Raw genomic sequence first — 16,360 nt, 5'->3', positions numbered from 1 at the left:
AATTGTGTTTAACTTCTAATTCACTTTCAGGCAATTACCTGTGCTGTTGAGAGGCTGGTCTTAGAGAATTAGCCAATCGCATCCGTTCATTTGTTTAGCTTCATTGAATTTTATCACACTAAACTATTTCTTCTTTTCTTTTCCTTTTTTTTTTTTTTCTGGTTGTGATTTTTATTATCTGCCAGGCTGTTAAAACTGAAAATCCGCGAAGGCAGGCAAAGCCGGGGTCCATCTGAAGGCTCTCTGGAATCTTAGGGTTAACCGAGCCTTCCCGATCCCTCTCTCGCGAGATTAGGGAACCGGAAGTGACTTATGTTGCAGGAGTGTCAACGAGGCGGCATCTCTGTTAATGTTGGCGGGAGCTGAGCAATCAGCCCAGTCTTTGCTCTTCGGCCTGGACTTGCTGTGCTCTCGGGGGCTGCGGGCCGCGCTCCCCACCTCTGGCCGGCAGGATGCGGGTGGCTGTGGCCGGCTGCTGCCACGGCGAGCTGGACAAGATCTATGAGACGCTGGCGCTGGCGGAGCGGCGCGGCCCGGGGCCGATAGACCTTCTGCTGTGCTGCGGCGACTTCCAGGCGGTGCGCAACGAGGCGGACCTGCGCTGCATGGCGGTGCCACCCAAGTACCGCCACATGCAGACCTTCTACAGGTGAGGTGCGCGGCCGGGTCCTTGGCCCGGCGGTGCGAGGTGTGACTAGCAAGAGCAGCTGGACTGGGTTCGAGTCCCCTCTGCCACTGACTGGCTGTCTCCCTTAGTTCCCGTTTTTGTTCACTCTGTGCTTCTAGGAACCGGCGTTTAGTAAATGTCACTTTCTTCTGTTCATTCACCTGTGTTTTTCACCTGTCTGTTGGGGAAGGGGTCGCAGTCTGAGGGCAAACCTGAAGGAAGAAGCTGGCAGGTTAATCCACCTTGTACTTGATAGGACTCGGGGACCAGTTCATGGAATGATCCTGGAGTTTTTATCTGACGCCTGCCCTGGGCTCGTTCCCGGTCTCAAAGCTAAGGTTATAACAGGGAACTGACAAAGTTGTTGACCTCACTGGCTTGAAACCCAAGGTGGCAGCCCTTTATTCTTTTTTTTTTTTTTTTTTTTTTTTTTTTTTCTTGCAGCCCTTTATTCTTAAGGGCAAGGATGGGCAATTCCTTTAGCAAGAACTTGCTAACTTTTTAGGATGAGTTCAGATTTTTCCCTTGGACCTTATTTTGCTTTTTTGTTATGCCTAATTAGGTGTATAGACATGTCTAATGGCTTTTCGCTGTGCCTAATTTCTGCTATGCCAACGGACAACTTTACTCTTATGTTCTAGGTATTACTCTGGAGAGAAGAAGGCCCCAGTTCTCACAATCTTCATTGGAGGAAACCATGAAGCCTCAAATCACTTGCAAGAGTTACCCTACGGTGGCTGGGTAGCACCAAACATTTATTATTTAGGTATGTGCTCCTGGGTAAGTTTTTGGTTCCATGGGATGGAAAAGTCTGTCAAGATTTATATACTAGATGGGCAGCATCTTGACACGTATTGTGTTTTGAGTATGTCTCTTAATTTGAATAGTTAGTCATGGAAATGTAATTAAAATAGTTTAAGTAGGCAATCATGAAAATATATCCATGCTTCATCTAGTGTTTTAAGTAATAGTTAATATAACTGCAAAGATCTTACACACTATTTGCAATCCCTGAATTTTCCCCACTCTTTTTATTAAATTAAAAACAAATAAATTTTTTATAATGGAAATTGTTAAACACAAACACAAATAGAGAATAGTACAGGTATCCCCCACTATCTGACAGTAAAGCATTCCTATGAAACCTTTCATAAGCCGAAATGGTGTAAAAAAAACAATCACCATTAATTTACATGGAAAAGTTGTGAGTGTTCCCAGACCCAGGAAATAAACTACCAAATCGTAGCAATACATTTAATCACATCCATTTTTACGCTAATTATAACTGCCTTATGAGCTCTCATAGGCTTTTCTGATACCTCAGGACACAGCTTGCTAACGGATGCGCAAAATAAATTGAGGTAAAGCACAGATGCTCAGACACAGTTCAAAGCTAAGGCAGCTTGATGCTGAGATGCTGCGTGTAGTTCCTGGGGAAGGAGCTTGACAGGGCCACTCCCGCTGCCTGGGGTGCGTGCTGCCTCTATAAGGCTCACTGCAAAACAAATGCTGAACGCTATTTTGGCTTTTTGCCTTTTTTCCTGAAAGCAAAAATCCTCTTCAAATTTATTTCAGTTAGCAATAACAGATATTAATGTAGGTCTTTCATAAAAGCAAAGCGGTATAATAAGAGCTTTGGAAAAACGGGGGATACCTGTGTTATGAATATTTATACCTATTAACCAACTTCAACTACTATTATTCTGCCATCCTTATTTCAATCCATTCTCCTCCTAAACGTTATTGTGGGAGAAGGTGACTGGAGTATTTTAAAGCAAATCCCAGTCATGAGATTATGTCACCTGTAAATGCTTCAGTACATATTTTTAAGTAGTAAGGATTTTTAAAAATACAACTATAGTACCATTATTATACCGAACTAAAGTAACCATAATTCCTTATTATCTGTTGCCTAGTTCATATTTATATTTCCCTGATTATCACAAAGATGTCTGTTTTATAATTATTTGTTCAAATAGGATCCAAACAAGGTCCACGCATTTTATTTGTCATGATTCTGAAGTCTCTTAGGCTATAACTGTTCCCTTTCTTTCTCTGTCTTCCCCCCCTTCCTGTGCCACTTATTTGTTGAAAAAAATGGGAAATTTTCTTGTATAATTTCCTGCATTCTGGATTTAGGTATTTGAATTCCTTGTGTTGTTTAACATCTTCCTTTTATCCTTTTCATTGCCTATAATCTGCATTTAGATTTATAGACCTGGTTAGATTCAGGTTTAGTCTTAGTCCCTTTAAACTATACAGTCCTTTCGTCTGTTTACTTAAATCTTTATAGGTGTTTCTACTGATGATAACATAATTCAAGAATTTAGCTTCTGTACTTCATTACTGAGCATCTTTTGACAACTGCAATATTACGAAAAGGTGAAATTGTCTGAAGATGATCAATCAGAAATGAAATACAGAAACTCCAGCTTCTTTATCCCTTATACCTTTTGACTTTCAGATATATAACATAATCTATCATAAGACACTCCCCTGTTCCCCCACCTCAACCTTCATATTCCATTAGGTACCAATTGATGTCTATTTCCCTCTTAACACATCCTATCTCATTTGTTTTTTTCTTTCTGCTTAGTCTCTTGCCTGATCTGCTTCTAGGCCTCCCCTCCCTAGTCTACCTTATATATTGTTGGCATATTGCTATGTAAAAGAGTAACTTCATCATGATACTTAATTTTCAAATAATTTTAGGACTGCATGGAATTCTAGGCATCTAAACTGTTCATTCAGTTAGTAAAGAGATTGCTTTTGCCTGTACTAATCTTATGTAACTGTGTAATTTTTCAGGTTTAGCAGGTGTAGTAAAATACCGAGGTGTAAGGATTGGTGGAATATCTGGTATCTTCAAATCTCATGACTATCGAAAAGGTATTGTTCTGAGAATCATTTTTAAACTTTAGAACTTGCATGCCCCCGAGTAATTTAAGTATAACATATACCGTATTTCCCCGAAAATAAGACTTAGCCAGACAATCAGCTCTAGTGCGTCTTTTGGAGCAAAAATTAATATAAGACCTGGTATCATATCATATCATATCATATCATATCATATCATATCATATCATATCATATCATATCATATCATACCAGTCTTATAGTAAAATAAGACCAGGTCTTATATTAATTTTTGCTCCAAAAGACACATTAGAGCTGATTATCTGGGTAGGTCTTATTTTCAGGGAAACATGGTAGTTTGACTTTTTCATTGGATTTCTTCTATGAACTAATTTATTATTAAATTTATATTTTAAAATGCTTTATACATATGAAAATATAGAGAACAATAGGATGTATTATGTGTATATCCACCGTCAAGCTTTATCAAGTCTTAGTATTTTGCCATTTTTAGTTTTGATTTTTAATAAAACAGTACAAATACAATAGTAGTTCATTATCATCTGTCTTTAGTCCCATTCCTCTCCTTTTATCCCTCCCTCTCCTCACCAGGCTGTCAGTATTCTGAATTTAGTTTTTATCATTCACTTGATTATTTTATATTACTACCATATATGTAACAGCTTTAAACAGTTTATCATATAGCATGTTTTAAACTTCATATAAATGTATCATTTTTCGTGTCTTTTTCTGTAATTTGTTTCTTTGTTTAATATGTTTTTGAAATCCAGGATGGTACATGTAACTGTTCATGTTAATTTGTGAATAGTTTTCCATTGTATAAGTACAGTTGATCCTTGAATAGTGCAGGGGTTGGGTCACCAATCCTTGTGCAGTCAAAAATCTGCTTATAACTTTTGACTCCCTCAAAACTTAAGTTGTTTCTTGGTATCCATGGGGAATTGGTTCCAGGACACCCTTCCCCCACCCCCAACCACTGCTGATGTGGATACCAAAATCTGTGGATACTCCAGTCCCCTATATAAAATGGTATAGATCAATGCATATGGTTGGCCCTCCACATCTGTGGATTCCCAGCTGTGGATCAACAGTACAGATATTTTAGAAAAAAAAAAAAAATCATGTACAAGTGGACCCACATTGTTCAAACCATGTTGTTCAAGGGTCAGCTGTGTTCCACGCGGTACTTATTCATCATTGTATCTGAATGAATTATACCTTGATTTTAAAATTAAAGGAATAGCTTGGATTCGCATTGATTTCAAAATTTCTTGAATTAAATTGGGTGGCTGAAAATTATATCCTCAATGTAGCTGTTAAATCACAACTCTGTTCGTTGCTGCATTGTTCGTAATTCTAAACTACTGGCATGGGCATACAAAAATAGGCTGTCTTCTATGTGCCAGGTATGTGTGTAGATTGGAACCACTCTGTGGAGGGAAAATTGGTAATATCTGTGGAAATCATTATAAAAGTACTCTAACCCAGGAGTTCTGTTATCGTGTTTCCCCAAAAATAAGACCTAGCCAGACAAGCAGCTCTAATGCGTCTTTTGGAGCAAAAATTAATGTAAGACCCGGTCAAATGTCAAAAGTACATTACAACAGACTTAATGTAAGACTGGGTCTTACATTAATTTTTGCTCCAAAAGACGCATTAGAGCTGCTTGTCTGGCTAGGTCTTATTTTCGGGGAAACACAGTATATTTTCAGGTATTTATCTACAGATATATATGGTAACACAAGCACAAAATGATGTATGCAAATTTATTTATTTCAGTTTTGTAATAACAAAAGGTGAGGAACTAGTTAACTATATCACGGTATAACTTCAATGTAATGCTATGAAGCCATTAAAAAAAAATAAAGAAAAAAGCAGCTCTGTGTAAGTAATATGAAAAGAACTCCAAAATAAGTGAAAAAACAAGGCACAGAACATGTATAATGTAGACTGCTATTTGTGTAAAAACAAAAAGGATAAAGAAATAGGTGTATTATATGCATAGATGATATCCCTGGACTAAAATACTAAAACCTGATTAACACTAGCTGCCTCTAGATAGGGTTACTAATAGTTGTGGGACAGGAATAGGAGGGCTCCTCCCTTTGTTTTGGCAGCTTTATTTAAGGTAAAATTTATATACCATTACAAGTACAATTCAATCATTTTAGTAAATTTATAGTTATACATCCAGATTTTACCACCACCCAGATTTAGAACATTTACATCATCTTTAAAAGTTTTGTGCCTATTTGCAGTTAACTCCTGCTCCCACCCAGCCCTAGGCATCCACTGGTCCTCTCTAGGACGACCACTTTTTACTCTATGCCTTTCTGATGATATCTTTTAAACTTTAAACTATGCTAATAAACAATGTACTCTAAAATTAAATGTAATTTAATTTGAAAAATCACCAGCACCTGATTATTTACATGTATAGTTTGAGACTGCTTATTAGTGGAAAATACCAGCATATTAAGAGCAGTGTTTTTTATTAAATTTTTAAGAACCAAAAGCATTGATGATAAAGTTTTGGGGAAGTGTGTATACTTGTATGTATTTATATTTGCAGTATTTAAAGGTATTGAATACAGCTTATTTCTCTTCTTCAATTTAAGGTCATTTTGAGTGCCCCCCTTATAATTCAGCTACAGTAAGGAGTATATACCATGTGAGAAGCATTGAAGTGTATAAATTAAAACAGGTATGTCAAAAGTACATTACAGCAGACTTAAAGTAATTCTGTACCAAAATGTATTTTGATCATTTTGGTATACTACTTCCGAGAAGAATAGGATCTCGAGTTGGTTTTAGGAGGTTCACAGATGAACATTTAAATTATTTTATGGTCGTAAATTTATTTTAGTAAGTAATAAAACATTTAATCCATGATTTCAGATATTATTACTTAGGGTAAGGCTAATGAATATGTATTGGAATAAAGTGATACTTTAAAGAAAATATTGGGTGGTTGCTGGTTTAATTCCCACATGGAATGGTGGGCTGCGCCCCCTGCAACTAAAGATTGAAAATGGCAACTGGATGTGGAGCTGAGCTGCGCCCTCTGCAACTAGATTGAAGGAAAACTACTTGCAGCTGATGGGCCCTGGAGAAACACTGTTCCCTAATATTCCCCAATAAAATTTATAAACAAACAAAAAAAGAAAAATATTAAAATATTTTATTTTAAATAATGGTATTAAGTAGAAAATAAATAGTAGTAAAGATGACAGAAGATAATGGGAAAATCATGAAGGTGGTGTTGAAACACTGGCTTAACTGGAAAGTAGATGAAACTAGGTTTTTTGTTTGACAACCTATTAAAAGACACCAGGCTAAGCAGTTTTCACACGTTTCATATCATCACCACTCAAATTCTGTGAGGCAGGTGTTACTCTAACTTTGTCATGTTAAGAATGAGAGGCCAAGGCTCAGATAGGTAAGTAAGGTGCCCAAGACTTGTCAAGTAGTTAAGTGGTAGAGCCTGCCTGAGTGGACTTAGGCCCTTCCCATCATACCAGACAGCCTCTGGGAGCAGGATTCTCATGGGCATTTCTTTATTGCCTATTCACAACAATTCCTTTACTCTGAGAGCTTTTTCCCTTTCACTAGTCTAAATCCTGCCAGTCTTTGAAGACCCAACTTTGATACCACTTCCCAGCCAGTGTTCTAGTTGAAGGTCATCACCCTTCTCTGAATTTTCATTGCACTTCTTACCCATACCACTTATTCAGTGGTTAGTCATCGTTTCTTTGTTTGTCTTGTTCTTTTGTTGTTTTTGGTTTATATACCACATGTCAGTGATCGTTTCTTATATTTTGTGTTTTCTCAGACACTTAAGTCATTTTAATTTAGTTTTCCAAGTATTTGTTTCATTTCAGATTACTTGAAGATGCTGGGGATGAGTAAAGTATGGAGTATATTTTTTATCCCCTCCATGAAGACACCAGCTACCTTAAATACCTCAAATATAACTTACTCAGTGAATAGTTTTTTTGGTGGGTGCTATGTGAGTCCATTAGGAAAAAAAGGTGGGGTATCATTTACATTCGAGGTCTCATGAAATCTGGTGTCTCTGGATCTTAAAGCAGTAGTTTCTTTACCAAAAAGGGAAAGGAACAATGGTTATGTATTTCAGAAGTCCACTGCTAAAGACCATAACTGATTGGCAGTCTAATCAAAGTGTGTCTTGTTGACCTGCCCTGCCGGAAAATAAGGGTGACTTGTAAGACTGAATGAAAGCTGTTTCTTTTTACCTCCATGAGTGAACAGCTCAGTATTTCTGTGACTTCCTTAATAAATAAGAAAGTATCCTCAGGATGAATTACATGGAAATTCAGAGATCTAAGTGGGTACATGTTTGGGTGGTGGTGGAGGGAAGGGAGACCGGATTTGCTTGTGGTTAATCTGTTTTTAAGAGTTTTCTTTTTTTGTTAAAGCTGAAGCAGCCTATGGACATATTTTTATCTCATGATTGGCCAAGAAGTATATATCATTATGGAAATAAGAAGCAGCTTCTTAAGATGAAGTCTTTTTTCCGACAAGAAGTAGAAAACAACACCTTAGGAAGTCCTGCCGCCTCGGAGCTTTTAGAGCACTTAAAACCTACATACTGGTTCTCCGCACACCTCCACGTGAAGTTTGCAGCCTTGATGCAGCATCAGGTAGAGAACACAGTATTTATTCTTTCACTTGGCGAACACTTCTCGAACATCTATGGGCTATGCACAGTTTTAAAGTTAGAGAAGGAAATGAAAGATACCTTTCCTTTTATGAGTAACTCAGTATCCAGTGGGGGGAAGAGACAAACAAGCAATGGTAAAATAGTGTAACAAATTTGTGACAAAATGTGCGAGGGTACTGTGGGAGCATCTGAGCCAGACTATGGTGAGATGGGGCTGTGGACAGAGAGATGAAGCGGTAGAGAAGCTTTTCCAAAGGGATTGTTGGTGCCAGGAAGAAGCAGATTATAAGGGTAATCTAGGAAGAGGGGCCAGTGTGTGCAAAGGTTAGGGGTCTGGAAACATGGTGCCTTGGGAGAACCGCAGCTATTATATTAGGTTGGTGCAAAAGTAATTGCGGTTTTTGCAATTATTTTTAACCTTTTAAACTGCAGTTACTTTTGCACCAACCTAATAGTTCCAGTGGCTGAGACATGGCGAGAGAGGAAGCTGGATGGAACGAGATCCTAACTGCCTTCTGGGCCGTGCTCTGGAGTTTGGGTTTCTACCAGAAGGTAATGGGGAAAGTTGGGGCATGATGAAATCAGATTGTCATTTTAGAAAGATTAGTTTGGCAGCAGTGTTACATATGGATTGAAGTAATGTAAAATAGGAGGCAGAGGAAGCTCTTTAAGCAACAGATTAGGTTCTAACCTAAGGAGAAGAGGCAACACAGTGAAGCAGGGTCTAGAGAGAGAGTGGAAGTAGAATCATCAGGATTTGGTGACAGAGGGAGGAGAGAGTCTAGGATGACTCCCAGAGTTTTTCTTGGGTTAACTGCATGGATCATGGTGCTTGATGGGAGGTAGAGAATAAATATATACTTACAATTAGGCTCTTATGGAAATATGCGGTTCTTACTTTCACCTCCAATTCTGACAGAGCTCTGACTTTCCCATAAAGAATTTGAAAGGGCAAATGTTTAGAAAATGCTGGGTTAACAGAGTTTGCTTTTTCTCAGAAGCTTCTGTAGAATTTCTGAGTCTTTAATGTACTGGTGGGTGTGGCCTTTATCCAACAGTGGCATGTGGTGTGCAGTGCTTCCCGAACTTACTTGACCAAACACTTTTCTGTGGTAGAGGTACACTTTAACGGTGTTCCTCAAACACTGTTTGGAAGGTTCTCTCTGGAAACATTCCTGTAGGCCCATTCTAGAGTAGACTTATCCTCAGATTTACTGGGAGAAGGAGGCAAGCTTACTCCTTTCATTTTCCTTTGGGCCAGTACCAAAATCCAAGTCATCTATTTATATCAGTCACCTTTTCGACATCCGTGTTATTCTCTTCTGTCTCTTGAGGCTCCTGACACTCTTGGATTTTTATTGAAGTATCTGATTTGCTACTTTTCCCCCACTCCATCTTCTGTTGTCAACCTCAGAGACTTTTATCTCTGCATTAATGACATATTTGATCCCTTTTTCTTGGTTCTTCAACCTCCTGACTTGGCCACTCTTCTCTTTCAACCCCTTCTCCAACACCAAAGATCACCTTTCTTCAGAATTGCCCAGCTGCCAATATCAGCCTGTACTCTCTGTGCCTTCACCTCTTTCAGTCCCTCATCAGCACTGAATTGATACCTGGTCCTCAGCAGGATGTCCCATAGTTTGCTTCCTTGTCTTTTCCTCCATTTGCTTCACTGTTTTTAGGGAGTCACTTTTCTACTGACCTTCCTGCTTTTGACCCCTCCCTCCCCACCATGTTTCTTTCTGACAATTCACTTGTCTAAAAATAGCTTTATTGGTATATAACTTCCCTAAAATTCATTTAAGTGTATAATTCAGTGATTATTTTTTTAGTACAAATATCACATAATCCCATTTTAGAATATTTCCATCACTCCGAAAGATCCTTGTGTCTGTTTGCTGTCAATCCTTGTTCTCACCCTCAGCCCCAGGCAACCACTAATCTGCTTTGTGTCTATGGATTTGCCCTTTCTGAACCTTTCATGTAAATGTAACCATAAAATATATAGTCTTTGGCATCTGGTTTCATTTTTTGCTTGTTTTTGAGTTTCATTTATGTTGTAGCATGTGCTAGTATTTCATCCATTTTTTATTGTTGAATAGTATTTCATTCTTTGAATATATCACATCTGCTTTTGATGTTGAGTCTAAGAAATCTTTGCCTACGCCAAGGTAATGATGAGTTTTTTCTATGATTTCTTCAAAAAATTTTATCTGCCAATTTATTTTTAAGCCCTTCTGTTATCTTTAATCCTTGTGTTAGATGCTTTGATTTAACATCATCGTCATCATTAGTTTCTGTTTTGTGTTTTGTAAGGAAATTGAAGCCTAGAGTTTTAAGTGCCCATTGTTGTACAAGTGGGTATAGAACGAACTAACTTGCTTTGGAAAAGGAACAGTTGTTTCTTTGACACACAACTTAGGGGTATGTGTAACAAAGATTATTTTCATCCTATCAATGCATGAATTACCTGTGATGTTTTAACATTCTTCCTTAAATCATGGTTCATATTGTCTAGGCCACGGATAAAGAACAGATTGCCAAAGCAACCAAATTTTTAGCCTTGGACAAATGCTTACCACACAGAGACTTTCTTCAGGTAAAAAGAAAATGAAATAATTTTACAATATAGTTTTACTCTTCCAATGATTAAAAAAATAAATTAATTTTCCTTTCCTACATTATTTGTGCTTTTTTGTAACTTACGTGTTCTGAAAATTCTTTGGAAATGTTTACATTACGTTAATATTTTTAGGCTACTAAATTAAAATGTTAAACAATTTTGTTGTTTTATTGAAATCCTTAGAATAATAAAAATAGGTATATATTTCTTAAAATTACCAATTTCTTCCCATAGGTATTAGAAGTAGATCATGATTCCAGTGCTCCTGATTACTTAGAGTATGACAATGAATGGCTCGCCATTCTCAGGGCTACTAACAAGCTCATTAATGTGACTGCGCGCCTGTGGAATATGCCTGAAAATAATGGCCTGCATACAAGGTAAGTCTGACCTTATTTAGGACTTGCCCTCCCATTGCATGCGTAGTTTTTGTGCCCCCAGCCACCCTTTTTTCCCCCCACTTTTGATTAAGAGAATTACTGTTAAATGAATGTAAGAACAATTCAAGGTTTATAAGAAAGTGGACGGTTGAGCATCAACCCAAATTAAGTGTGTAAGTGATTAAGTATGCACAAAGCTATAATATGGTAGAGATTTGGTTCACACATTAAAATAATTTATACTTGCTTTAGGGTGTGAGTTAAGGACAGCTTTTTCTAAGAATTGTTTTTATTTCAAAATGCTCCTTTGCTAAATTAACTATAATTTTACTGACTGGCATTTTGAGAAATGGTTTATTTTTTATCCTTGCACCTGAAGTCCTTAGTTAGATTTCATCATTTAGTAGCTGAGGCTGATAAAATATAAAAGGCTATTGTTTTGGACTTTTATAGGTGGGATTATAGTGCAACAGAAGAAGCTATGAATGAAGTATTGGAAAAATTGAATCATGACCTCAAAGTTCCATGTAACTTTAGCGTGACGGCCCCTTGTTATGACCCAAGCAAGCCACAGACACAAATGCAGTTGGTTCATAGGATCAATCCTCAGACTACTGAATTTTGTGCCAAACTTGGCATCACAGACATTAATATCAGTCTTCAGAAGGCCAAGGAGGAACATCACTTGTGTGGTGAATACGAAGAACAGGAGGAAGGGGAGAGCAATGACTCTGGAGAAGAGCCTAGTGAATGTAACACAGACACGTCTGGCCTGTCCTCTGTTAATCCAGATGAAATCATGTTAGATGAAGAAGAGGAAGATGAAGATAGTTTTGTAAGTGCACATAGTGACATGAATACACCATCTGTAGAACGTTCTTCTGATCAAGCTTCTGACTTTTCTGCAAGCTTCTCTGATGTCAGGATCCTGCCAGGTTCCATGTTTGTATCTTCTGATGATACTCTAGGTTCGCCAGTTGGCAGAGAGGGGAACCCTGGTGAGGCTGTGGAGTCGGGAGATGGGAAAGACTTAACCGAAGTGCCACTGAAGAGGCTGAGTGATGAACATGAACCTGAACAAAGAAAGAAAATTAAGCGGAGGAATCAAGCCATTTATGCTGCAGTGGATGATGATGGTGCAGCATAAAACAACTGACTTGTCTTAGTATATATGTAGATATGTGATTTTTAAGACCATATTTTTAAAGTTGGATTTTTTACTCAAGACTTAACTTTGTAATAATGAACTTACATAGAGAATTTTAGTTATTATTGACTTTGCCTTTATGCCTTTGTATGTTTCAGACACAAACATTAAAATTTCATGTATTTACTTGATTGAGAACCCTTTTTTTTGAAGACAGATATTACTTTAATTTTTGCAGCAAAAACGTATTGAACACCTACTTTGTATCAGGCACTCTTCTATTAAATGGCACTATAAAGATGAGTAAGAGGGATTTTTGCCTTCCATGAGTTACTACCACTATAAATACTTTGGTGAATAAAATACGGCATATTTACATTTCGTTTTACAAAGTTAAGCCATTATTGTATATATAATTATGTATGCTTTCTTTTCATTTGTTACAAATATTTTCCCTGCTCAGCTCTTAATGTCTGTCGAATATAATTGAAATTGAAGATGGTAGATAAGATTTCAGGAAATAAATTGCTTTAAATACTAAAATTGGTAAACAAAATTTTGCACTGAATTGCTGAGATTAATATAACTGTTGACTTTTGCATATTGTATTTTAGCTTTAGGCTTTATTTTAATATGACTATAGTTACTATATAGGTCTCAATATATAGGTCATTTTGGGGATAGTTCAGCTTAGTATTAATTACAAATTAATTAATTACTAATTAATTACTAGGGACTGAGTTGCACAAATGTTGCCCTTCATGCTGCGTAATGGATTGCTAGTATTAAAGTATTTTTAAAGAGCCATGTGGAAAAACACACCTCTGTCCTGTCTCTGGTTAAAATGCCCGGGCCACCTGAGGAGATTGTTGCCCTTCATTTTGGATCAGGAGCCATGGAATCCAAAGACTGTTCCAGGATCTCATCATCCCATAGCAGTGCAAATCCAGAAGGGAATCTAGAATGACCTGACAGTTAGCTTCCATCTTGTCAGCATGTGACTTGAAAAAGGTCTAGGACTTGGGGTTTTTTATCTTTATTGCCTTCCATTTTTTGTTTACTTTCTTTTTTTGAGTTGAATACTTAATTCAGTTCTTTTAATTCTCATTATTTACATAAAGTATTTAAAAACTATGAATGTCCCCATCAGTAATGGGGACAATTGAATCCCACAAATTCTGACATTTTGTGTTTTTTCCCCCAGAAATTCTTAATAAAGATAAAAAGAGAAAGTAGTTAGATATAAGTACTAGTTAATAAATGGTGGTTCTTAAAAAAAAAAGACAACTCTCTAGCTTACCGAATCAAAAAAGAAAGCACAAATACCAAAAAACAAATAAATGAGAGAAATAGCCACTGAAACAAGACATTCAAATAAACATAAGATTACTCTGTATAACTTGGTATAATAAATTTGATAAATGGATGCATAATTTCCTCAGAAAATAGAATTTCCTGAAATTCATCTTAAGTAGAGATGGAAAGTGAAAAATTAAGTTTCCATAGAAAGGACAAAAAGTTATGAAAGGCTTACTCCCATAAAAATCACTTGGCCCCGATGTTTTCAGGAAGACACTAACCTTTTAAAGGCCAGACAATTTTTAATATTATGCAAACAGTTCCAAAATATAGAAAATGAAGGCAAGTTTACAGTTTTTATGAAGCAAGCATAGCTGATACCTGAATCTGAGAATGATTGCTCACAAAAAAACCACAAGCCACTCACATATCAATATTGATGCAAAAGTCTTAAATAAAATATTAGCAAACAATCTATAGTACATTTTTCAGGTAATATAGCATGATACAAAGACAATTCAATATTAGGAACCATATAATTCACGGATTAATAGATCTAAGGACAAACATGATTATCTCCATGGATGATGAAAGGGCAAAATTCAAGGGTCAATTTTGATTTTTTTAAAAAATAGTACAGTCTAGTATCTTGTTGAACAGGGAAGCACTCGCTATAAGCATTCCTGTCCAAGACAAGGTTACCCATTACCTCCATTACATTTTAACCTTGTATTGGTGGAAAGAATAAAACAATTAGACAACACAAGAAAAAAAACCAAGGAGGAGTCAGAATTGCAAAAGGGATGCATTCGTGTATTAGAATTTGAACAAAATCCTAAAAGGCAAAACTTTTGGTCCCTTTTAGAGTCTAAACCTCCAGCAGCAGCATGGCTAAGTAGGAAAGACATGTCTGTCAACCCAGAGTTTTGCAAACGTTTTTGTACTCAAGTAAGGGGGAGAAAGATTGCATTAGCTATAGACAAAGGAGATGGGAGAGGTGAAGCGGGGATAGTTCTGGGATAGGCACAGCAGGGTCCATAAGGAGGAAGTACCAGCTCCTGTGGATTAGCTGTGAACAGCAGATTGGAAAATACACATGCAAATGAGAAAGGTTCCAGGGGTTCTATGGTGCTTGGCTATTCTCTTTTGGGTAATCCTGGAAATAGCCACCTGAAGATTAATCCTAAATTCCAACAGATATACATGAATGTGAGCAGTTTTTTGAGAGGGCTGGTCTACAGCTATTTACAGGTTAACTGTTCTGTGTCTCTCTTTCAGGCAGCTATAATTTTAACGTAGAACATTTCAGAATTTTTTTCTTGTCACACATTCAAATGACCTGATAGTTTAGGTGGAAAACATAAGGAAATTAAAACGAATACAGTAAAATGAGTACATAAAGAAAGGTAGTAAATAATAAGGTAAAATTAACATATTCTACAAACCAATAGTTTTCACATATGTACACAATTACTAGTAAGTGACATGATATAAACAAAAAGAAACACTGCCTTTTTATTTATATGTTCTGTTTTCTATGGCACCAGGTAGAAACATTTACTCCCTATCTGTTCCAAGGAAATAAAATAGTTCTCAGTCATAATTTTCCTACTTACGATAAAGATTGTTAACACATCTGTAAAAAATAAAAATTCATGATTTATAAATGAAAAAAAAATGGTTGGCACTCATTAGTTCTAGTAGCAGTGCCTGGACAAAATTATTTTATAGTTTCTATTATCTATTCTACACCTCAGAATTGCTTTTTTCTTAGCCTAGTGTTTCAGCCTTTCTTTTATCTTCTAATCCCTAAATCCCAATCTCTTTATCTCCTTCCAATAAATTTCCCTTTTGCTTAATGTAGCCAACATGAGTTTTGGTGCCTGCAAACAAAATATGTGAGTGATACCTATGCTGAGTGTTAATGAACTTGTAGTTAGAATAGGGGAGGAAAAAGCAAGATAAGAAAAGCCCTCATCTGTTATGATTTTCTTTATTTTTTCATTATCAGCTTAGGCCACTCATTTATTCATTCAAGAAATACTTGAGATGAATAGGTCCTAGACACTATACCTAGGGATACAATGGTGAAAGTACCAGGTGTAATTCCTACCTTCATGGAGATTATAGTACAGTGAAGAAAATTAATATTCATGAAATAATCATCAAAAATTGTGAAATTCCAACTGTAGCAGTTTGACAAATGAGAAGAACATGGTACTTACTATAAGAGCAAATCAAAGGGACATTTGATTCACACATATTGTTTAATACAGTACTGGAGGTCTTGGTCAAAGCTATAAAATAAGAGACACAATGGTTGGAAAGGAAACATCATTATTTGCAGACCATGTATATGCAGATTATCTATATAGAAAGGAGAAAAGCAAAATAAGAAGGTTCATACAAATTAACAAGGTCAACAAAAGTTTACCAGATACAAAAAGAACTAAAAATCATTTTTAGAACAGTAATGAACAGTGGAAAAAAAATTATAGAGAACAACATAGCAAGAACAAAAATGATAACATTTTTGGAAATTAACTTATCAAAAAATGCAGAAGATTTCAATAAAGAAAAATTTTAAACTGCATTAAAGGAAATAATTTAATATTTAAATAAATGGAGAAATAGTTTATGATTCTGGATGTGATAGCTTAACGTTGTAAAGGTGTTAATGCTT

General features: G+C 36.5%; 1 protein-coding gene across 1 annotated transcript; it reads left to right on the top strand.

Moving 5' to 3' along the window:
* Window positions 1-305: 305 nt before the first annotated feature.
* Window positions 306-12,756, top strand: DBR1 (debranching RNA lariats 1). Its single transcript, XM_019747810.3, has 8 exons — window positions 306-649; window positions 1,309-1,433; window positions 3,476-3,556; window positions 6,163-6,248; window positions 7,984-8,208; window positions 10,747-10,827; window positions 11,086-11,231; window positions 11,685-12,756. Exons 1-8 carry the CDS (start codon window positions 453-455, stop codon window positions 12,376-12,378), a joined length of 1,635 nt encoding a protein of 544 aa, XP_019603369.2. The 5' UTR covers window positions 306-452; the 3' UTR covers window positions 12,379-12,756.
* The last annotated feature ends 3,604 nt before the right edge of the window (window positions 12,757-16,360 follow it).

Source organism: Rhinolophus sinicus, chromosome 5 (assembly GCF_057876585.1).
Source record: "Rhinolophus sinicus isolate RSI-liver-muscle chromosome 5, RSI-T2T, whole genome shotgun sequence".
NCBI lineage: Eukaryota > Metazoa > Chordata > Mammalia > Chiroptera > Rhinolophidae > Rhinolophus > Rhinolophus sinicus.
The sequence above is the reverse complement of the archived record's forward strand: the minus strand, read 5'-3'. Positions and strand labels throughout refer to the sequence as shown.

Excerpts from the sequence above, each read along its gene's own strand:
- DBR1 (XM_019747810.3), top strand. The coding sequence starts at position 453 with ATGCGGGTGGCTGTGGCCGGCTGCTGCCACGGCGAGCTGGACAAGATC. Across the intron at positions 1,434-3,475 it reads ACCAAACATTTATTATTTAG|GTTTAGCAGGTGTAGTAAAA; the intron begins GTATGTGCTCCT and ends GTAATTTTTCAG. Across the intron at positions 6,249-7,983 it reads AAGTGTATAAATTAAAACAG|CTGAAGCAGCCTATGGACAT; the intron begins GTATGTCAAAAG and ends TTTTTGTTAAAG.